At 42.6% G+C, this 25,178-nt stretch overlaps 1 protein-coding gene across 1 annotated transcript in view; it reads right to left on the bottom strand.

Annotated features, from left to right (window-relative positions):
- PRKCG (protein kinase C gamma) overlaps positions 1–25,178 on the bottom strand; it is a 634,337-nt gene that overhangs the window by 61,251 nt on the left and 547,908 nt on the right. Inside the window, 3 exon segments of the mRNA XM_040434717.1 lie at positions 9,194–9,216; positions 9,219–9,331; positions 13,530–13,592. Coding sequence (XP_040290651.1) covers positions 9,194–9,216; positions 9,219–9,331; positions 13,530–13,592 — 199 coding nt within the window.

The raw sequence follows: 25,178 nt of genomic DNA on the forward strand, positions 1-25,178 counted from the left end.
ATACGTACCATAGTAAAAGAAAAGAAAGCTGATAAAGAGCTGTATAAAATTGAGCATAAATATATTATTAATACTGCTAAAGCATGAAAGAAAGAAAAATTGCCAGAAGGGGGATAAAACTCTTCAGTTTTATTAGTGATATGAGGAAAAAAATTGTGGGATTGCAAAAATTAAAAAAGGGCAAAGTCACTTTATTAATGCAGACAAGGCTGTCGCTGACCATTTGAACAGTTATGTTTGTTCAGTATTTTCAGAAAATGCCTTTCAAAATAGTAACTTGTATAGTCATGACATTAATGCTAGCTGTAAAGGCTCAGCTCCAGTGTTTTTGGAGACTGATATTATAGGTGGATTGGCACATTTAAAGTCTAACAAGGCAAAGTGTCCAAATGGCTTCCACTTCAAAGTCCTTACAAAACTCTGGTCTGTGGTGGCTGCTCCTCTTACTGATTTGTTTAACCACCAGTCCTTCCTAACAGGGGATCTACAAGAAGGGTAGCAGAGATGAAGCTGGAAACTACAGACCAGTTATGCCTGACCTTGGTAGTAGGAAAAACAATTGAAACCCTTCTAAAAAAAAGAAGATAGTTGACCACTTTAAAAAACAGCAACATATTGGATCCAAAACAGCATGGCTTCCAAGGGAGGATAATGCCAAACTAATCTTATTGATTTCTTTGACTATGACACAAAAGTGCCAGACAAGGTGGCACCATGGATATTGCCTATCTTGACTTCAGCAAAGCCTTTAATACAGTGCCATATAAAGAGCTGATAGACAAAGTATTGAAGATTGGACTTAACCCCTGAAAAGTTCAGTGGATTCATAGTTGGCAACAAGTTACAAGTGCTGTACTTTAAGGTCTGTACTGGGTCCTATTCTCTGTAATATTTTTGTACAAGTAATTAACATAAGAGAAAGTTTGGTATGTAATGTATGCCTGTTTTCTGATGACATAAAAGTGAGTGCATAACAGGGTAGATACTCCTGAAGGCATTAGTAACATAGAAAAAGATTTAGCTTATTTGGATAAATGGTCCAAACAATGGAAACTGCAGTTCAATATGTCCAAATATAAAATAATGCACTTGGGGGGAATGAACTCTAAATATGAGTATCATATTGGAAGTTCTATATTAGTCCAGACTTCAGAAGAGAAGGATCTTGGGGTCCTGATATCAGACAGCTTTAAATGAGTGCACAGTGTGGCCAGGAAGATGGGAAAGCAAGTCAGATACTTGGCTATTTAACTAGAGGTCCAGTAGGAAGAGAAAAAACTATCATCCTGTTGCATAGAGCACTAGTGACTAGATGGTGTCTCCGCGTCCGGCCAGCGTGATGACGTGGAGACGTCATAACATCAGCGAGCGTGAGATTTGGAGTGTTTTCTACAATCAAGATGGCAAATGGATGAGGTGAGTATGTACTTTTTTTTTATTTTACCTCTGATTAACCCTGTCATTGCACCCGCTCCATGCAATGGAATGTGATTTGTGACAATGTACTTCGTAATGAATCAAATTTCTTGTAGAAATTCGGCGAAGCAGCTATATCAATAGAAAACTTCACTCATCACTGATCAAAAGCTTTAAATATGTTAAAGTCATAAATAAGGTTCAGGGAGGAAGTGCTTTTTAAGACAAAAAAAAAAACAACAACAAAAGTACAAGGGGGCACAATCTAAAATTACTTAGGTGGAAGAAAAGAACCAATCTCAGGAATATTTTTACCCCGAGAGAGCAGCTTGGAGCAAACTATCAGCAAATGTGATTGGAAAATGGATAGTAAGGCTCCATTCACACGTCCGCAAATGGGTCCGCATCTGTTCCGCAATTTTGCGGAACTGGGTGCGGACCAATTCATTTTCTATGGGACGGAATGGATGCGGACGGCACACAGTGTGCTGTCCGCATCCGCATTTGCGGAGCGCGGCCCCGATCTTCAGGTCCGCAGCTCCGCAAAAGATAGAACATGTCCTATTCTTGTCCGCAGCTTGCGGACAAGAATAGGCATTTCTATAGGGGCGCCGGGCGGGTGTGTTGCGGACCCGCAAATTGCGGACCCGCAACACACCACGGACGTGTGTAAGGAGCCTAAGTCAATTTAATCATGCTGGGATAAGCACATGTGTATGCTATATAAGTTTATAATATAAGGGCCGACAGATGGACCATGTGGTCTTTTCTGCTGTCAATCTTCAGTTTCCATTTTTCTATTAATATATACTGTACAATGTGCCATCTTGTGGCTTTCATTGCACATTACGCTTGCAAAAATATAGCATTTTGCTATATTATATGATCTTTTTACAACATAAATTGAGATTAGGTTCTTCCTCCCCACTTCGGCTTCTCTGAGCTCTCCAGTGCATTTTTTTTCTTTGTAATGTCACTTTCACATGGTCAGTATCTGGTATTTTTCATCAGTATTTGTAAGCCAAAACTGAAGTGGAACCAACTGAGAAAATGTATACGGGCCTCATGCACACGACCTATTTTTTTTTTGCATTCAATCTGCATTTTTTTGCAGATTGGATGTGGACCCCATTCATTTCAATAGGGCCTAAAGAATGTGGACAGCATACCCTGTGCTGTCCGCCATCTGTATGTCTGCATGTCTGTCCCACAAAAAATCCTCTTTGGACCACATATTTTAAATTCCCATAGGCAGCTACCAAATGCTAATTCCACACTTGGAATCAACTCCAGACATTTACGCTCTATAATTTGTCATGAAATAATGAGGTCAATTGTCCAATTACTTTTGAACCTGTGAAAATGGAAAGACTATGTAAAAAATTAAACAAACTGAAGGGGTTGTCCAGCCAGGAAGTTGATAATGGTGGGGCAGGAGCCCGGTAAGGTGAGTATGCCATTTGAGAGCATTCTAAGTTATGTTATAAATCATTTCAGTCTACTCTTCAATCCTGGACCATATTTACCATTAAAGGTCCAGGGCCTAGCGTGTTGTTTTTGCAGGGTGTCCAACGTACAAGCCCACACACACATGAACACTGCATATCCCTACCATGTACTGGCCTGCAGCTGCTGCTTTAGTGTTGGATCCACTATCTGACGGTTCGTAAAAAATTTACATAATCTATAAGCAATCAATATGCAAACTCTAGCAGCTATCCACCCAGCTTTCTCAAAGTCCTGAACCATGCAGGCCACACCGAGCTCAACAGTATTTGCAAGGTTTTTGGCTCTAAGATAGGTTATGACTTGTAAGGGGGAGATTTAACGTCCTCAAATGCCATGAAAACTAGAGTTTAAAAGTCGCAAACCCCAGGTTTGGGTCTTTTTAAGTGCCATTTGCTCAAAATGCTTGTGCAAATGGCATTTTACTGATGGCCTGAAAAGGGGGTTATGGCGTGGGCAAGTGACATCGGCCCCTAGCAGATTTATCATGATTTGTGTCAGTTTTCTCATACACTAGCTACAGATATGAGATTGCATAGATTTAATTTCATTCTAGGAGCACAGACTGCCAGAGGATGCACTTATTTAGGAATCATGCGTTGAAAACTCAGGTCTTCCCCCTATGAGTTTTCAAGGGATTTGCTCTTTATCGACTACCAGTTTACCTGGCCTTGAATACCATTTAAGGCAGTGTTCTTCAACTCCAGTCCTCTGGGCCCACCTCTCGGTCATGATTTGAGAATATCTCACAGAATGAATACCTGTGATAAGTCCTGATGCATGAACATTAATTCACCTGCTCAATGCTAAGGAAATCCTGAAAACACGACCAGAAGGTGGGCCCTGAGGACTGGAGTTGAGGAACACTGATCTAAAAGAATGAGCAGAAGCTACAAAGGCCATGTCCAGGTGCATCCAATACCCCAGGGCTGATCTGTCTCATACTGAAAGCAACCAACAACCCAACTTAGGTAAAGTTATATAGTCAACTTCTAATTTATTAAGCTGGTAGGTTCTGTATTCCTTTCTAAGAAACTTTTAGCTTATTAACGCCTTAGTGACTAGCTTGTTTTAGGCCTTGTTGATCAAGCAATTGTTTTCATTTTTTCATTGTCACATTCCATGAGCTATTACTTTTTCCACTGGTCTAGCCATATGAGGGGTTGCTCCTTTACAGGACAAGTTGTAGTTTTTAATGGCACCATTTTGAAGTACACATAATTTACTAATTAACTCTTATTAACTCTTTTTCTGGAGCTGTGGAAAAACACAGCAATAACCGCCACTTCGTTTTTACCTTATAGATTTTGCAGAGTTCATTTTTCGTAAAAAATAACATTATAACTTTATTCTCTTGATAATGTACTTATATATATATATATATATATACAGTACAGACCAAAAGTTTGGACACACCTCATTCAAAGAGTTTTCTTTATTTTCATGACTATGAAGGCATCAAAACTATGAATTAACACGTGGAATTATATACATAACAAACAAGTGTGAAACAACTGAAATATGTCATATTCTAGGTTCTTCAAAGTAGCCACCTTTTGCTTTGATTACTGCTTTGCACACTCTTGGCATTCTCTTGATGAGCTTCAAGAGGTAGTCCCCTGAATGGTCTTCCAACAATCTTGAAGGAGTTCCCAGAGATGCTTAGCACTTGTTGGCCCTTTTGCCTTCACTCTGCGGTCCAACTCACCCCAAACCATCTCGATTGGGTTCAGGTCCAGTGATTGTGGAGGCCAGGTCATCTGGCGCAGCACCCCAATCACTCTCCCTTCATGGTCAAATTGCCCTTACTTTCAAAGTTTTCCCCAATTTTTTCAGCTGACTGACTGACCTTCATTTCTTAAAGTAATGATGGCCACTCGTTTTTCTTTACTTAGCTGCTTTTTTCTTGCCATAATACAAATTATAACAGTCTATTCAGTAGGACTATCAGCTATGTATCCACCTGACTTCTCCTCAATGCAACTGATGGTCCCAACCCCATTTATAAGGCAAGAAATCCCACTTATTAAATCTGACAGGGCACACCTGTGAAGTGAAAACCATTTCAGGAGACTACCTCTTGAAGCTCATCAAGAGAATGCCAATAGTGTGCAAATCAGTAATCAAAGCAATGCAGCTATGCAGCCAATAAACGTGCGGGAAAATTCTGGAATGCGCAATAATCTTCGTAATCTCAAATCCTTATTATGCTATCTATCTTCTGTACCTTTTTTTTTTTTTTACAGTTTTTTATTTTACCTATAATTAGTAAACTTATTATAAGTATTATTTTACCTACCATTAGTAATTTATTTTTATTGATGCTATATCATTACCTATAACATACAATAGACAACATGATCACACAAAGGCTGTATGCCAAAAGCCAGGTATGTGCAAGCCAACAATCTATCCATAAGACAGGTAGTCAGCATACCTTACAATGGCAACCTTGTGTGAAATGAGACATTCAAGCCCATCTCTCATCTGACTGAGAGCTGGTAAGCCTCAAAGTTGCCTGATCTGAGTTGGATAGCTTGGGGGACCTGCACACCTAGACCATTATGATTATGGTGACAAAAATTTGGATGCCAGCTAACTCTTCTCTCACTGCTTAGGCTACTTTCACACTTGCGTTTGGTGCAGATCCAATTGTATTATCTTTAACATAGCCACCGACAAATCCGTCTTGAACACCATGGAAAGTCAATGGAGAACAGATCCATTTTCTATTGTGCCAGATTATGTCATAGAAAACAGATCCATACCCATTGACTTACATTGTGCAAGCAGCATTTTGGTACCCACCTCCAAAGCAGAATGGAGACGGAACGGAGGCAAACTGATGCATTCTGAGCGGATCCTTTTCCATTCAGAATGCATTAGGGCAAAACTGATCAGTTTTGGACCGTTTGTGAGAGCCCTGAACGGATCTCAGAAACGGAAAGCCAAAATGCCAGTGTGAAAGTAGCCTTAGGAGGGCTGCATAAAAATGTTCAGCTTTCTAATCGTCCTAACATTTATATTCAATAACCTTTCTATACTGTTTTGTCATGTAAGCTCATTTGCATAAACATAGGCATATGGGAAAGACATGCAAATAATGTTTCAGCTGAAAAACAGTTTCTGCTCATTTGCATGTATTTCCCATATACCCATGTTTATGCAAATGAGTTTACATGACAAAACAGTATAGAAAGCTTATTGAATATAAATGTTAGGACAATTAGAAAAATGGAAATTTTTATGCAGCCCTCCTAAACAGTGGGAGAAGAGTTAGCTAGGATCCAATTTTTTTTTTTTACAATTTTTGTCACCATAATCATAATGGTCTAAGTGTGGCAGGTCCCCCAAGCTATACAACTCAGATGAGGCAACTTTGAGGCTTACCAGCTCTCAGTCAGATGAGAGATGGGCTTGAGTGTTTTATTGCATACAAGGCTGCCATTGTAAGGTATGCTGACTACCTGTCTTATGGATAGAATGTTGGCTTGCAAATACCCCTACTTTTCGCATATAGCTTTTGTGTGGTTATATGTAATGCTATAGCATCTATAAAAAAATTATTAATAGTAGGTAAATAATATTTATAATAAGTTTATTAATGAAAGGTAAAAAATTAATAATAAAAGTTTATTAATGATAGATAAAATAAAAATGTGTGAATATTTGTGCTCCTCACTATTCTTGAACCATTTCAGTGGTGTTTCCATAAATTCCTGACCTTTTCCTGTGAACCCGACACCCCTCCCCTCTTCAGAGCTGGGGGTGCCTGGTTTAACGCTCAGGTTCTCCACTGACTTACATTGTGCTCAGGTGCTCTGTAGAGCATCGAGCACTTTGGTGCTCGATCAACACTAATTATTACTGTATTTGGGGGTTAGACTAATCCATGTATTGCAGTCCCTCAAGTTACACTATTAATTGGCTCCAGTATGACCATTGTATGTTGAAACCATTATAGCTTGAGTCCATAACTCTATGGATAACTAGCAATTGGTCCCAATGCCCCAAAATGTCACCCCAAGATAAGAGAAAATGAAGATTTAAGAGAAATAAGCAGATTACAAAGATAGATAAAAGAAGTGTTTACACATAACAATCAAGAATAAGTGATGGAAGCTGGAAACAAGCTTCCTCAGGGTCCTGATTAGCACATAGTGTAGCAGAAAAATAAAATGGGGCCTCCCTCATCTGTCATCCAAAGGAAGCAGAAATGGAGGAAAAGGAAATGTAATACCCAATGTACTGTAAAGAGGAGCTACTAGACAACCAGTACATGGCCATGTTGATTGGTTTTGGATCTGAGTCTGAGGCATTGTATGTTGAGTATAGTTTCAACTTACGATAGCCCAGAAAAGACCATTGTATGTTGAAAATATTGTATCCTGAGGCCATTGTATCTTGAGGGAACACTGTATACAGATTCCAGAACATGGTACGATATAATATGTTATATATTTCCAATAAAGCACATGAATCTTGGGAACATGGTCTACACCTCTGTACACGAGGACTAGACCGTGAAACTGGGCAAATTATAAAAACTGTGCCACAGTCCACTTCTAGATCTCAATTATATATTTTCCTCTGTTTAAAAATCTGTATCCTCATTGCAAAGGGTAAAATCCATGGTGAAAATCCGAATATGTAGGGCATTCTGTGGATTTGAAGATCTAAAAAAGTGTACCTTGTTACAAAATTTTCAGTTTTTCCACAAGGAAAATCAGGGAAAAAATCTGCATGTCTGAACATAGCCATATGATCCTTGATTTTTATCCAGATTATGAAGAAAAAAGACCCTCATACATTGATACATTTCACACAAAACTGAGTACACAGTTTGTGTGGGTCCGCTTGGTGTGTAATAAATCTCATCGCTATATTTATTGTGTGTTAATTATTACAGTGCAGTTTCTAGGTAAAATTTCTCTCAGGGCGCAGTGTCAAAAAAACTCCCCTTCCCCCTCAAAACTGCTCGATGAAATAAGTGTCTCCCCCTTGTAAAAAATGTGTCACCACATTGCACGGACGGTCACAGTGACGCACTCTCAGTGACCCACAGACTCAGGCTCTCACTCACAGCAGGCTTCTTTCTCAGCACTGCTCCCGCGGCGGGTAACAGGCAGGCAGTGCGGGCGGCGGTGGCTCACCTCACTACTGTACGTCATGCGGCGCGTGACGTACAGTGAGTGAGCGCCGCCGCCCGCCCCGCACTGCTGGCTGTGGGGGGACATTATTTTTAATAAGGATCACTATGGACATTATATAGAATGGAGGCTGCTGGTGGGTTGTCATTATAACTGTATAATGTCTGATAGGCCTAGTCCTGAGTTATATTACCCTGCCCTGTATAATAATGTACCCTGATACCCCTTAGTTATATTACACCAGCGGAGTAATATAACTAAGGGGTATCAGGGATGGGTACATTATTATACAGGGCATGGGCAGGGCAATATAACTCAGCTCAGGACTAGGCCTATCAGACATTATAGTTATAATGTCACCCACAGCAGCCTTCATTCTAAATAATGTCCATAGTGATCCTTATTAAACTTAATGTCCCCCACAGTGACAGTGGCCCCCATTTTCATGTCTCCCACAGTGGCCCCCCCATTGTAGTTAATGCCCCCCCATTGTAATTAATGCCCCCCCCCCCCACCCCAGACCATCACTCACCTCACAGCAGGCATCAGCACTGCTCAGGGGCTCAGGGCGGGCGGTAACAGGCAGGCAGTGCAGCGCTCACTCACTCACTGTACGTCACGCGCCTGCGCCACCTAGTGGGAGGAGCAGGCGCGTGACGTCAGTAAGTGCCACCCGCACTGTCGGAAGAGTGAGAGGACTCGGGCCGGCACGCGGGCGCAGGTCAGGCGAGATGTCAGAGGGAGGGAGGCAGGGCGCACTGCGCACGGCAGAGAAACGACAAGAGGGCGCCCCTGCTGGCGCCCCCCTTTCTGACAGCGCCCCGTCCCGCCCGCCCCTAGAAACGGCACTGAATATATATATATATATATATATATATATATATATATAGAGGGAGAGAGAGAGAGAGAATGAGAGAGAGAGAATGAGAGAGAGAGAGAGAGAGAGAGAGAGCATACAGTATCAGCAATACTAACAAACATCTTTTTCTGTCCTCTTAATCTAAGATTGATGTTTATGAATGTTGGGAATGATATAAACCCAAGGACAGTAAATAACTAGATAAAGCTACAAGTCCAGGTTGGAGAAGCTCAGACAGATTTATAGACATGCAATAAATTACCTCTGGTGCTATGTAGTCCGGAGTCCACAGAATGTGCGAGTAGTGGTCCCGCTGAAAATGTTCTCTTTACACATTCCAAAATCAGTGATTTTAATGTGTCCCTCGGTATCCAGCATGACATTGTCGAGCTTCAAGTCTCTGCATTCAGAACAGACATATTAAGAGGGACTGAAGTAAATGGCCCATGATATGTTAGCAGAACATACTGGTACGTTAAAAAAAAAACCTCTCTGAAGGACACATAGTATACAGATATACACACTCAACACAATGTGTACTGAAAAAATGGATTCGGTGGCTCACCTAATGGGCACAATGAAAATGGGTGCACACCTCACTGGACTCGCCCGTCACAAAGAAAGCAATAATAAATGAAATGTGGGGGGGGGGGGGCACTCGCTAGATGGGAATAGGTAATAAAACACTTGCATAAAATAATCGCATAAAATAGTTATTTAATACTCTATATATAGTAGTACATAAATGCTAAAATGACATAAAACCAGCAATATTAAAATATCTGACGTATAGTGGTGTAGCTAATTGGAGTAAAAATCTTGCAGACCCCCCGTATGTCTCACAAGTCTGCAATCACCACATATAACCACAAAAATGCCGCTTGATGGTAGTATATTACCATAGATATTGCACAAGCCCGCTATGTCCCATAGGTAGTATGGTAGACAGAATCCGGATGAATGAAAGCAGGTTAATAACAGCAGGATCGTAATCCTTAATGGTGTATTTTGTTGTGGCATCTTAACATGTAACTCTAGAGATGTGATCTACCTTCTTGAGTGTACATGTAATAAACAATATATTGGGAGGACAAAGAGAACGTTAAAGAAAAGAGTGTCAGAACACATCTCTAATATTAAAAAGGGTTATGAACTACGCTCCCTCTCTAGTCACTTTAAGCGAGTCCATAATTGTAATCCATCTTTTCTCAGATTCTGTGCATTGGAAAAAGTTAAACGCCCATGGAGAGGGGGCAATCATATCATGCATATGTCCAGACAAGAATCAAGGAGAATTTTTGAGTTTGACTCACTATTGCCCCAAGGGCCTCAATGCCGAAATCGAATTATTCGGCTTCCTATAAATATGGGGCGTGTCCTGCGGTGATCTGGGGTCAAAGTCAGGCTGTTTTTTCCAGCACTTTGACCTCACCTCCCTACAGGACTCTCCCCCTGAATCCACACAACAATTGAATATGAATATGAAACCAAACCTGGATTAAGATGGTTTTTATGCGTTATATATGCGGTTTTTAAATTTTATCAATTTTATGTATTTGGTAATTAATATATGATTATTTGTGCAAATGTATTATATATGCCTAGGAGTTTCTATACATATGTTTATTAGGGGCTGCAAATGAACTTGAGATTTATTCACATAATACCGAATCCGGTTCCAGGATTTATGACAACCCCTATTATCCCAAAGACCTTGGGGTATATAAAGCCCATACAAGTAGTCTAAAGTTATAGCCACTGATGAAGGGGTGTAGACCCTGAAACACGTTTGGTGCTTGACATTAGACTTTTTGCTCATTAATTTATTTATGGACATTTGATGCCACATTCCCGTCGATATCTTTACCTCCAAGTTAATAGTAGCGGAGGCGGAGGGAATTTAGGACACAGGAAACTGAAGACCAACTTCAGGAACCGGCTGCAGAGTCACGTGAGACGCTACGTTTGACTCAGAAACCACGCGGGGACGCCGCGCTGGGTAAGCCAAACTAAGGAACTTCCACAACCGATAACCGGAGAGCTCAGGAGCAGTAATGTACCATCATAGTACTGCTTATTAGATACCGTGTACCTGAATTGAAGAGGAGTATACCCTCCATCAAATACACCATTTAGGATTACGATCCTGCTGTTATTAACCTTCTTTCATTCAGCAAGATTTTTATTCCAATTAGCTACACCACTAAACGTCAGATATTTGAATATTGCTGGTTTTATGTCATTTTAGCATTTATGTACTACTATATATAGAGTATTAAATAACTCTTTTATGCGATCATTTTATGCAAGTGTTTTATTACCGATTCCCATCTAGCGAGTGCCCCTCCACATTTCATTTACAATGTGTACTGAACCTTCATTTATCTCTATCACAGAATAACATTCATTGGGTTGCATAAGCTGGAAAGGATTCCTAAAACAATGGTTTGAGACAAGTCAGTAAAATGCAAAAAACTTAGAATGTATGGGTTTTCTTGCTAGAAAATACCGGCAATGTCCAATGATGACTCTAACCCTTGCCAGTTGCTAGAACAAATTGGAAATTGCAAAGTGGCAGCAATTCTACAAAATTGTGGTGCCTTCTTCGTCACTTTAAATGCAGGAAACACAACTGTGCTGAAATAGTAGTGACTGTGCTGAGTTACTCAGTTCATATTCACTTCATTGGAGGATGAGCTGAAGTAACTCATCACGGCCACTACACTCTGAACTGAGCTGTCCTTTCTGCTCCATTCAAGAGCTAGCTCCTGCACTGGAGGCTGAAGAGGTTTTGTACCCCCAGTGATCGGATACTGATGACCTATCTTGAGAATATAATATTTATGCTAGCTACAAGATTGTTTAGTTTTGTACTCTAATGTATGCCAGTTTTTCTTGCTAATTATGGTACAACTGTAAGGCCCGGTCATTAATTTAAGCATCTAAGAGGCTAAATGACCGGGATTGGTATTATCTCCAATCCTGGCTGTTAGAACGAGGTGCCAGCTGTGCATCCCTACTGACTCCCGCAATTGATGGCAAGGACACAGCTACTGAGCCCGCTCCATCAAAGCACCATAATATTATGTAGCTAATTGTTAATTACCAGTGATGGTCAGTTCGCAGTGTTTGCCAGCGAACACATGCAGGCTGCCATCTTTAGTAAGGTAGACTCACCCGTCCGGAGATGCACAGGTAAGCCCTTACCTATGCCTGTGCCGGGAGCGGTCTGAAATCAAATGTAGTCACCGGGAGCAGGCAGTTTCCGAGAACAGCCTGATGAAGGCCCCCGGCTGCTGTTCTCGGAACTGCCTGCTCCAGGTAACTGCATTCGATTTCAGACCGGCTCCCGACACAGGCACAGGTAAGGGCTTACCTGTCCATCGCCCGCACGGGTGAGTCTACCTTACCTAAAGATGGCAGTCCGCATGTGTTCGCTGGCGAACAGTGCGAACTGACCATCAATGTTAATTACCTTCCCACTGCAATGTACTATGATGCCGAAGAGAAATATAGGGTTAAAGCTTTTAATAAGTACTGAAAGAACATGATTGTTTCATTTATAACTTTTAAAGCTGTGGCCTCTTTTACATTTTTAATTTTTTATTTTGATTACTTTGAATGAGAGTTCTTAGTAGCTTCAAATGCAGAAGTCATTCTTAACGCATTTGGAATACAGATTTGAAGTTTTATGGACAACCTGAGTGCTGGTCTTTTCAAGTTCAATCAGCTCAGCCAATATATCCATGCACTGCAGCATCATTATGCACCTAGTATGATGCTTTGTTTATCAATTATATAGCCACTCTTGTTATTGGGGTACTCTGTGAGGCCTTTGGACCCCCGATGCTATTTCTCAGAGATGTCTGTCCCTTTTAATTTTCTACAGCTCTGATAAAGAGCCACTGTATATTTTCTGGAATCAGTGGAGTGCCTAGATCTTGGACCACAGTCCATGTTATCTTTTGAAATGTCAAATTAGGTAATTTAAGAAGCACTCACCCAAAAAATGCTATTCTCTGACCTGTTAGAAAGGTACATGATGTAAACTGTAGTGAATGTAATTTTCTTACCAGTGACTGTATTTTTGAGTTATAACCTCCTTTCTGATTCTCAGCTGTGGCTTGTGAGCAACACACTGATTCTTCAAAGGAAGCCAGTTTTTCTATGTAATTTCTATGGCACCTCAATGTCAGTCTCATAGGAATGAACAATAAAGTGATGTCCTGTGTCAGTTGGAGATCAGAGTGTTGGTCACATGACACAGTGAGGATCAGAAAGGAGGTTATAACTCACAAATACAGTCACTGGTAAGAAGATTATCTTTACTACAATTTACATCATGCACTTTTCTAACAGGTCAGAGAATAAAAAACTTTTTGGCGAGTGCCTACTTTAACTAAAGGCCCTTTTACACTGCCAATTGTCGGGAAAAATTATCAGGCACAAACATTTGTACAAACACTGATAGTTTGAACATGTAAAGGTGCCACTAATCACCTGATGAATGAGTGTAATGTTTTAATATGAATGTTAGAGGTTTCTCTTCCCTTCTCAATTGGAACAGAATGTAAACCCTGTAATGCATAATAAACTACCTGTAAATGATTCCCTTATTGTGGAGGAAGAAGAGTCCAATGGCAATCTCAGCAGCATAGAACCTACAAATATACAAAACACATTGTAAGCCAATATTCAAAGGAAAGTTAAGATGCAGAAAAATTATCTATTAACTAGCAACAATAGTTGGAAAATCCTCACAATATAATATCACATTAGTGGATGTCCCACCAGGCTCGACGTTCAAACACAGCCTAAATGGCAAGTGATAGCCAGATGTGTGCATGGCCTTCTCTATACAAATCAATGCACACAAGTTGCCATCTCACCAAGCACAAAGGGAGGAAACCAAAATGTTGCATGATATGTAAAAATCCATAGCATGTACCAAGACATAATTATAGCATGTACGTATGACAATGGTTATCTATTCGTTTGAATGGCCACTGTGTAATACTCCAATACTACAGTTACTGAAGGTGGACATATCTCACCTTCAGTAGTAACAAACACTGGTTACAGAGGTTAGAATAGGAAAGTCTATAGTTTCTAATTTAAATGTTCACAGTGATAAGTGCTAAATAGTGTTGAGCAAATGGAAGTCAAACGAATTGACTTCAATCTGAATCTCAGGAAAACTTTGATTTGCCGCAAGGCCGAATTTCCTCCTGCTTTGCGGTAAGCAAATCAATTTTCCCTGAAAACGGCGGTGAATGCTGATGAAAAGAAAGATAAAAGGCCACCATGGCCATCTTAATGGAAGATTACCGCGTGAGATCTCACGCGCCGGTGACATACAGTTGTGTTCAAAATAAAAGCAGTGTGTTTAAAAAAGTGAATCAAGCTCAAAATCGTTCTAATAGCTTTTATTTCCATACACACAAATGCATTGGGAACACTACACATTCTATTCCAAATCAAAACATGAAGAAAAATATATAAATTTGTGTTGTTCCTCTAAAAAATAAAATAAAAGTGAATATTAGACTGTTCAAAAAAATAGCAGTGGTTGTATTCTTCTTTACAAACTACACTGCTCAAAAAAATAAAGGGAACACAAAAATAACACATCCTAGATCTGAATTAATTAAATGGTTTTTCCTGAAATACGTTGTTCTTTACATAGTTGAATGTTGCTGACAAACAAAATCACACAAAAAAAATAAAAATGGAAATCACATTTTTTAAACCCATGGAGGTCTGGATTTGGAGTCACACTCAAAATTAAAGTGGAAAAACACACTACAGGCTGATCCAACTTTGATGTAATGTCCCTTAAAACAAGTCAAAATGAGGCTCAGTGTGTGTGTGGCCTCTACGTGCCTGTATGACCTCCCTACAACGCCTGTGCATGCTCCTGATGAGGGTGGCGGACGGTCTCCTGAGGGATCTCCTCCCAGACATGGACTAAAGCATCTGCCAACTCCTGGACAGTCTGTGGTGCAACGTGACGTTGGTGGATAGAGCGAAACATGATGTCCCAGATGTGCTCAATTGGATTCAGGTCTGGGGAACGGGCGGGGCCAGTTCCATAGCATCAATGCCTTCGTCTTGCAGGAACTGCTGACACACTCCAGCCACAATGAGGTCTAGCATTGTCTTGCATTAGGAGGAACCCAGGGCCAACCGCACCAGCATAATGGTCTCACAAGGGGTCTGAGGATCTCATCTCGGTAACCTAATGGCAGTCAGGCTTACCTCTGGAGAGCACATGGAGGGCTGTGCGGCCCTCCAAAGAAATGCCAACCCCCACACCATTACTGAACCATTGCCAAACCGGTCATGCTGGAGGATGTTGCAGGCAGCAGAACGTTCTCCACGGCGTCTCAAGATTCTGTCACATCTGTCACATGTGCTTAGTGTGAACCTGCTTTATCTGTGAAGAGCACAGGGCGCCAGTAGGCGAATTTGCCAATCTTGGTGTTCTCTGGCAAATGCCAACGTCCTGCACGGTGTTGGGCCTGTAAGCCCAACCCCCACCTGTGGACGTCGGGCCCTCATATCACCCTCCATGGAGTCTGTTCTGACCGTTTGAGCAGACACATGCACATTTGTGGCCTGCTGGAGGTCATTTTGCAGGGCTCTGGCAGTGCTCCTCCTGTTCCTCCTTGCACAAAGGTGGAGGTAGCGGTCCTGCTTGCTGGGTTGTTGCCCTCCTACGACCTCCTCCACATCTCCTGATGTACTGGCCTGTCTCCTGGTAGCACCTCTTATGCTCTGGACACTACGCTGACAGACACAGCAAACCTTCTTGCCACAGCTCGCATTGATGTGCCATTCTGGATAAGCTGCACTACCTGAGCCACTTGTGTGGGTTGTAGACTCCGTCTCATGCTACCATAGAGTGAAAGCACCGCCAGCATTCAAAAGTGACCAAGACATCAGCCAGGAAGCATAGGAACTGAGAAGTGGTCTGTGGTTACACCTGCAGAACCACTCCTTTATTGGGGGTTGTCTTGCTAATTGCTATAATTTCCACCTGTTGTCTATCCCATTTGCACAACAGCATGTGAAATTGATTGTCACTCAGTGTTGCTTCCTAAGTGGACAGTTTGATTTCACAGAGTGTGATAGACTTGCAGTACATTGTGTTGTTTAAGTGTTCCCTTTATTTTTTTGAGCAGTGTATATAAACTGAAAAATGTTTGACGATTTTGCTGTCCTTTTGAATCACTTAACTAATATTTGTTGTATAACCACTGTTTCTGAGAACTGCTGTACATCTGTGTTGCATGGAGGTCAACAAACTTCTGGCCCCTGTGAACAGGTATTCCAGCCCAGGATGATTGGACTACATTCCACTGTTCTTCTCTATTTCTTGGTTTTGGCTCAGAAACTGCATTTTTGATGTCACCCCACAAGTTTCCTATTGGATTAAGATCCAGGGATTGGGCTGGCCACTCTATAATGTCAATCTTGTTGGTCTGAAACTAAGATGTTTGCACGTTTACTGGTGTGTTGGGTCGTTGTCTTGTTGGAACACCCATTTCAAAGGCATTTCCTCTTCAGCATAAGGCAGCATGACCTCTTCAAGTATTCTGATGTATTCAAAACTGATCCATGATCCCTGGTATGCGATAAATCGGCCCAACACCTTAGTATGAGAAACATCCCCATATCATGATGCTTGCGCCACCATGCTTCATTGTCCTTCACAGTGTACTGTGGCTTGAATTCAGTGTTTGGGGGTCGTCTGACAAACTGTCCTCCGGCCACTAGAGCCAAAAAGAACAATCTTACTTTCATCAGTCCACAAAATGTCTCTTTAGGCCAGTCAATGTGCTCTTTAGCAAATTGTAACCTCTTCAGCACATGTCTTTTTTCAACAGTGGGACTTTGCGGGGGCTTCTTGCAGATAGCTTGGCTTCACATAGGCGTCTTCTGATTGTAACAGTACTCACAGGTAACTTTAGACCTTCTTTGATCTTCCTGGAGATGATTGTTGGCTGAGTCCTTACCATTTTGGCTATTCTTCTATCCATTCGAATGTAGTTTCCACGTCTTTCAGGTTTTGGTTGCCATTTTAAAGCATTTGCAATCATTTTAGCTAAGCAGCCTATCATTTTCTCCACTTATTTATATGTTTTTCCCTCTCCAATCAACTTTTTAATCAAGATACGCTGTTCTTCTGAACAATCTCTGGAACGATCCAGTTTCCTCAGAATTTCAGAGAGAAATGCACTGTAACCAGCATGTACAACATTTGCTGCCTTCCTTCCTTAAATAAGGGCAATAATTGGCACCTGTTTTTCACTCATTGAACTCCACACTGCTATTATTTTGAACATTCCCCTTTCAATAAGTGATTGAATTACAGAGAATCAGCATCATGCATGTCATGGCTGTTGGGTCTGTTGGGTTTCTATTACTCTACTACACCTGCTAGTAAATTATTTGCCATAAAGAAATATAATTGCTACCAAAAACAATGATTGATCAGGGATAGTGATGTCTGACTGCTATTATTTTGAACACAACTGTATGACCACGCAAGATTTTGATTCTTCAGTCAAAATGGCCACAACGGCCTCTATGAGATCAAATGGATAAGGTGAATATTTTTATTTTTTTATCCCTGATTAACACCTGAAAGGTCTAAATGGTAGACTCAGATGCCATGATCCGCGATGAATGCAGCATCTGAGGGGGTTCAACAAGGAGGGGGGTGGATCGATCGCAGTTCTCTTTCATTGCACCCACTACATACAAAGAAATGCGCTTTGTGATTAAGTAAATCGCCACAAAGCAAATTTCTTTGTGAAATTCACTGAAGCAGCCAAATCTAATTTTCCATAACTTCGCTCATCTGTAGAGATAAATATTGGATCACGAAGGTGGGGATTAAAAGCAAGGACAATCCCAAGAAATAGGGACCCAGAGTCCCCCTCTGTGAATGGAAAGGTAGTATGTGTCTTGCTCCACTGCTCCATTCATTTCTGTGGGACAAATGGAGCACTGTTATATGTCATAGAAGTGAATGGACCTGTGGTTCCAGTGGTAGGATGCCTTGCAATCCAATAAGGATGAAGAACCCCAGTACTTGCACATCTTGCACTTGCAGCACATTTGCCAATGCTCTAAGAAAAAAAAATCAACAGTGGACAACTGGAGGAGTCTGCCAGTAGCCAATCACACAAGTTTATTGGCAAATCCAGCTTAATACAGGGTACATACCGGAAAAAGGCCTAGCTGGGTGTTACCAATTGGGGGGAGGTGTCCCAGCACAGTGCAATAGAACAATAGAGGAATGGTACAACATAGAGTCATAAGAATAGATGCTCCAGAATTGTTATTACATGGGGGATGCAAGTAATTATTAAAACAGACATGTTGACATGTCAAGAAAGGCAATGTAGTACCCTGGAGCAGGGATACTTTGTAGTCTGGACATTTGTGGACATTTGCCCCTGTTTTTCCTATGCAAAGTCATTAACTTTATTTCCCTTTCAAAGGTTAACTTGCAATGACTGTTTAATACTGTGTTACTGCATTGTATACTGTTGAATACTGTGTATCTGTGTTGAATTCTTTCTATGCACGCTTTTATGGTGAAGCCCATGTTAATACTGCCATTTATCTCCTACCTGTCAATTGTAGGATGGTCGGGAAGCTAACTAGATCAGAGAATGTTCCCACCTTTATTATCGCAGAACATGAGGTGAGGAGTAGGGTTGAGCGAACCCGAACTATAAAGTTCGGGTTCGTACCGAACTTTGGGATTTTTGGACCCTGGACCCAAACCCGAACTTTTCAATAAAAGTTCAGGTTCGGGTTCGGTGTTCGGCGAGTTAATGGCACTTTTTGAAAGGCTGCAGAGCAGCCAATCAACAAGCGTTTAACTCTTGTGCCCTTAGAAGCTATCACAGCCATACCTACTAATGGCATGGCTGTGATTGGCCAGTGCACCATGTGACCCAGCCTACATATAAGCTGGAGTCACATTGCGCTGCACGTCACTCTGCTCTTATTAGTGTGGGGATAGGATGCTGCTGCTGTGAGGGAGAGAATAGGAGAGAATCAGTTATCAGAAGTACTTGTTTACTCAGCGATCTACAGTGATTTTGTTTTGTGGGTGCAGTGCACAATGTTTTTTACTCTGCCCTGAGCCCAGTTACACAGAAAAATTACTTTTATCCATCTGTTAGTTAGGTGGGCGTCGGCGGCCATTTTATGCAAGTTCAGTGCACCTGCAAAGCATATTTGCATTTGTGATAGTCAATTACAAGGTATAAATACTGCAGTTATATTCTGGGTTTAAAAAAAACACAAATTTTTGCAATACCCTACATCTGGGGCCTTTGCTGCATTTGTCACAGTGAAATACAAGCTTGAAATACTGCAATTATATTCTGGGTTTTTAAAAAAACACCAATTTTTTGCAATACCCTACATCTGGGGCCTTTGCTGCATTTGTCACAGTGAAATACAAGCGTTAGATAGTGCTGTTATATTTTGGTATTAAAATAACACCCATTTTGGCTAAGATAATACATTTGCGGCCTTTGCTGCATTTCTGACAGTCCAATACAAGCGTTATATACCGCTATTATATTCTGGTATTAAAAAAACACCCATTTTGGGCAACATAATACATTTGTGGCCTTTGTTGCATTTGTCACAGTCAAATACAAAGTTTAAATACTGCAGTTATATTCTTGGTTTAAAAAAACACCCAATTTTTGCAATACCCTACATCTGGTGCCTTTGCTGCATTTAACACAGTGAAATACAAGCTTTAAATACTGCAATTATATTCTGGGTTTAAAAAAAACTCAATTTTTTTGCAAGACCCTACATCTGGGGCCTTTTCTGCATTTGTCACAGTTAAATACTAGCATTAGATACTGCTGTTATTTTCTTAAAAATCCATTTTGGGCAAGACCCTACATCTGGGGCCTTTGCTGCATTTGTGACAGTCAAATACATGCGTTAGATACTGCTGTTATTTTCTGGTTTTAAAAAAACACCCATTTTGGATAAGACCCTACATCTGGGGCCTTTGCTGTATTTGTGACAGTCAAATACAAGCGTTAGATGCTGATGTTATATTCTGGTTTTAAAAAAACACCCATTTTGGGCAAGACCCTACATCTGGGGCCTTTGCTGCATTTGTCACAGTCAAATACAACCAGTCAATACTACAGTTACATTGTTAGTTGACAAATTTACATTTTTTGTGACAATGAAGTAGTTGTATAAAATTCGGCTGGCACACTGTTGTGTGACCTCAAGAAATGTTTCCTCTTTATGACACCAGCGCTGCCTTACTCTCAGTGAACTTAATTGTTGACTATTGGCGGTTACAACTGCAAAGAATGAGAAGAGCATCAAATAAGGGACGTGGCCCCGGTCGTGGTCCTGCTGGTGGAGCTCCTGTTGCATGGAGAGGATGTGGTCGATCTGTGCCAGCTACACGCACAAGTGAAACACATTCCTCAGGGGCGAGTAGGCGACAGAACCTTCAGTGTTATTTGGTAGGGCCTAATGCGGCTCTACGAATGGTGAGGCCAGAACAAGTATAGGCAATAGTAGATTGGGTGGCTGACAGTGCCACCAGTTCCTTCACATTATCTCCCACCCAGTCTCCTGCTAAAAGATCAGAGTTGGCACCTGCAGCCCATGTCCATCAGTCCTTCACCCCCTTGCAAATCAGTCATGGAGCAGACTCTTCTGCTTTTTGATGACTCTGCTAGCAGGGTTTCCCAGGGCCATCCACATAGCCCTGCACTAGAAGTGGAAGAGATTGAGTGCACCGATGCCCAGCCACTTATGTTTCAGGATGAGTACATGGGAGGACCACCGCAGCACGTCTTGGATGATGACGACACATAAGTGCCAACTGCTGTGGCTTTCTGCAGTGTTAAGGTTGGATCTTAACAAGGTTCCAAGTAGAGCTTCAACATGCAACAAGAAGAAATGAGAGTGAGACAAAACATTTTATGAGCATTCAATTAATTGAAAATAACGATTAAACTGAAACAGGCTGTTTTTCAGCTGATCCAAATTTTAGGACCACATGCCTTTAAAAGGCCAAATCTGTGCAAAGATGTGGATTCATTGTCATTTTCTGTTAGGTAGTCACACGCTGTGATGGCAAAGGCAAAAAAACTCTCTTTTTGAACGTGGTCGGGTTGTTGAACTGCATAAGCAGGGTCTCTCACAGCGCGCCATCACTGCTGAGGTGGGACGCAGTAAGACAGTCATTTGGAATTTCTTAAATGATCCTGAGGGTTATGGAATAAAAAAGTCAAGTGGAAGACCCAAAAAAATTTCATCAGCACTGAGCCGGAGGATCCAATCGGCTGTCCGTCAAGACACTGGACGATCCTCGACCCAAATTAAGGCCCTTACTGGTGCTGACTGCAGCCCCATAACCATCAAACGGCATCTGAGACTGCAGGGCTTCAAAAACAAAAAACGTCTTCAAAGACCTCGTCTCCTTGAACGCCACAGAACTGCTTGTTTGGACTTTACAAGAGAGCACCAAACATGGGACATTCGAAGGTGGAAGAAAGTTTTATTCTCTGGTGAGAAAAAATTTAACCTTGATGGTCCTGATGGTTTCCAACGTTACTGGCATGACAAGCAGATCCCACCTGAGATGTTTTCTATGCGCCACAGTGGAGGGGGCGCCATAATGGTCTGGAGTGCTTTTTCTTTCAGTGGAACAATGGAGCTTCAGGAAGTGCAGGGGCGTCAAACGGCCGCTGGCTATGTCCAGATGTTGCAGAGAGAATTCATCATGACTGAGGGCCCTCGTCTGTGTGGTAACGACTGGGTTTTTCAACAGGACAACGCTACAGTACACAATGCCCGCAGGACAAGGGACTTCTTCCTGGAGAATAACATCACTTTTTTGGCCCATCCTGCGTTTTCCCCTGATCTAAATCCAACCTTTGGGGATGGATGGCAAGGGAAGTTTACCAAAATGGACAACAGTTCCAGACAGTAGATGGTCTTCGTGCGGCTGTCTTCACCACTTGGAGAAATGTTCCCACTCACCTCATGGAAACGCTTGCATTAAGCATGCCGAAACAAATTTTTGAAGTGATAAACAATAACGTCGGAGCTACTCATTACTGAGTTCATGTTTGGAAGTTGGATTTCTGTTTTGGGGGGGTTTAGTTATTTTTTGGAGGTGTGGTCCTAAACTTTTGATCAGCTGAAAAACAGCCTGTTTCAGTTTATTCGTTGTTTTCATTAAATTGAATGCTCAAAAAATGTTTTGTCTCACTCCCATTTCTTCTTGTTGCATGTTGAAGCTCTACTTGGAACCTTCGTTGTTTTCATTAAATTAAAGGGCTTCTGTCACTCCCCAACCCCCAATTTTCAGTTTTTGACTTATTATATTTGTTAATGTAAGCAGATTCCATATATGCCCCTCTTACCTTGGGCAGTGCAGTAATTACAGTAAAAAACTTACTTTTATTATATGTAAATTTCTTCACTACCAGCAAGTTGGGCGGACTTGCTGGTAGCCGCCGCATCCTCTGTTTGAAAAGACGCCCCCTTCTCCACTTGATTGACAGGGCCAGTGAGCGCTCTCCTCCTCTCGCTGGCCCTGCCTGCAGCCTCAAATCCCACGCCTGCGCCGTACCGGTCGTCATTCGGCGCAGACGCTCTGAGAGAAGGACGGCCGCTCCTTCCTCAGTGCGCCTGCGGCGATGACGTCAGCCCTACACACTTCTCTTCCGGGTGTAGGGCTGACATCATCGGCGCAGGCACATTGAGGAAGGAGCGGCCGTCCTTCTCTCAGAGCGCCTGCGCCGAATGACGACCGGTACGGCGCAGGCGCGGGATTTGAGGCTGCAGGCAGGTTTTTTACTGTAATTACTGCACAGCCCGAGGTAAGAGGGGCATATATGGAATCTGCTTACATTAACAAATATAATAAGTCAAAAACTGAAAATTGGGGGTTGGGGGTGACAGAAGCCCTTTAAATGTTCAAAAAATGTTTTGTCTCACTCCCATTTCTTCTTGTTGCATGTTGAAGCTCTACTTGGAACCTTGTTAAGATCCAGCCATGCTAAATATGATTTTTTGCCATTTTTCAAGTGGTCTTAAACTTTTGATCAGGACTGTATCTTTCTAACAGCACACTGGGTAAAATGCAGTGGCGGCTGGGCCTGAGGTGGATAGCAGTTTGGCGCATGTCCTTTCACCACCGAGGATTGCAGGGCGCTTCTCTTTGCCTCCTGTTGCTTCCTCCTCCTACTCCACTTCCTCATCCTCTACTGCCTCCTCATCCGGTCAGCGTAACACCTTCACCACCAACTTCAACACAGCCAGGGGTAAACGACAGCAGGCAGTTTTAAAACGTATCTGTTTTGGGGGACAAACCCCACACCGCGCAGGAGCTGTGGACGGGCATGGAACAACAGACCGATAAGTGGTTGGTGCCCGTGAGCCTCAAGGCCAGCCTGGTGGTGTGCGATAATGGGTGAAATCTCGTAGCAGCTCTGGGAATGGCCTGTTTGACGCACATCCCTTGCCTGGCGCATGTGCTGAATTTGGTGGTGCAGAGGTTCCTTAAAAATTACCCCGATATGTCAGAGCTGCTGCAGAAAGTGCGGGCCGTCTGTGCGCACTTTCGGCGTTCTCACCCTGCTGCTGCTCGCCTGTCAGCGCTGCAGTGTAACTTCGGCCTTCCCGCTCACCGCCTCATATGCAACGTGCCCACAAGGTGGAACTCCACCTTGCACATGCTGGCCAGACTGTGCGAGCAGCAGCAGGCGACAGTGGAGTTTCAGCTGCAGTACGCACGGATGAGTCGCTCTGCGGAACAGCACCACTTCACCACCAATAACTGGGCCTCCATGTGAGACCTGTGTTCCTTGTTGCTCTGTTTCGAGTACTCCACCAACATGGCCAGTGCCGATAATGCCGTTCTCAGCGTAACTATCCCACTTCTATGCCTCCTTGAAAAAAATGCTGCTGTCGATGATGGAAGAGGATGTGGCACAGGAGGAGGAGGAGGAGGAAGAAGGACAATTTCATAGGGTTTCCGGACAGTCATTCACAAGTGGCTAGCAGGGTGGGTTTCTGAACCCACAAACACCAGGTACACAATTGTCCAGCCAGGGCACAGTTCTGGAGGATGACGAGGTGGAGGATGAGGAGGATGAGGAGGAACCATGTTCACAACAGGGTGGCACCCAGACCAGCTCATGGCCATCACTGGTGCGTGGCTGAAGGGATACAGAGGACACAGCCGATACACCTCCCACAGAGGACAGCTTTTCGTTGCCTCTGGGCAGCCTGGCACACATGAGCGATTACATGCTGCAGTGTCTCCGCAACGACCGCCGAGTTTCCCACATTCTAACTTGTGCTGATTACTGGGTGGCCACGCTGCTGGATCCCCGTTACAAGGACAAGGTACCGTCCTTAATTCCATCACTGGAGCGTGATCGTAAGATGCGTGAGTACAAGCGCACGCTGGTAGACGCGCTGCTGGTGGCATTCCCACCTGACAGCGGGGGCACAGTGGAACCACAAGGCGAAGGCAGAGGACAAGGAAGAGGTCGCCAATGCAGCTGGGGCACCGCCAGCACCTCAGAAGGCAGGGTTAGCATGGCCGAAATGTGGAAAAGCTTTGTCAGCACGCCACAACAACCAGCACCACCAGCTGATATGGAACGTCTTAGCAGGAGGCAGCATTTCACCAACATGGTGGAGCAGTATGTGTGCACACGCCTACACGTACTGAATGACGGGTCTGCCCCCTTCAACTTCTGGGTCTCCAAATTGGGCACATGAGCTTGCCCTTTACACCTTGGAGGTGCTGGCCTGCCCTGCCCTGCAGCCAGTGTATTATCTGAATGTGTGTTTAGCACGACTGCAGGGGGTTATCACAGGTTATATTTCCCAATGTTTTGGAGTGTACCATAATTTAAAAAAATAAAAATTAATTTAAAACCAAAAAGCAGTGTAGGCTACCTCCTCCTCCTCCACCGCCGCTTCCACCTACACCGCCACATCCACCGCCTCCTCAACCTCCTACTCCATATGGACCTCGTCCTCCTAGATCAAGATTATTATTTTTACGTATTTTATGTTATTTAAAGTCATTTCCCTATCCACATTTGTTTGCAGAGCACTTGCCATGCTCTTAACCACATTTTGATGCCATTTGCAGCCCTCTAGCCCTTTCCATGACATTTTTACAGCCAATTTTAGTGCTCAAA

This window comes from Bufo bufo, chromosome 1 (assembly GCF_905171765.1).
Source record: "Bufo bufo chromosome 1, aBufBuf1.1, whole genome shotgun sequence".
Taxonomy (NCBI): domain Eukaryota; kingdom Metazoa; phylum Chordata; class Amphibia; order Anura; family Bufonidae; genus Bufo; species Bufo bufo.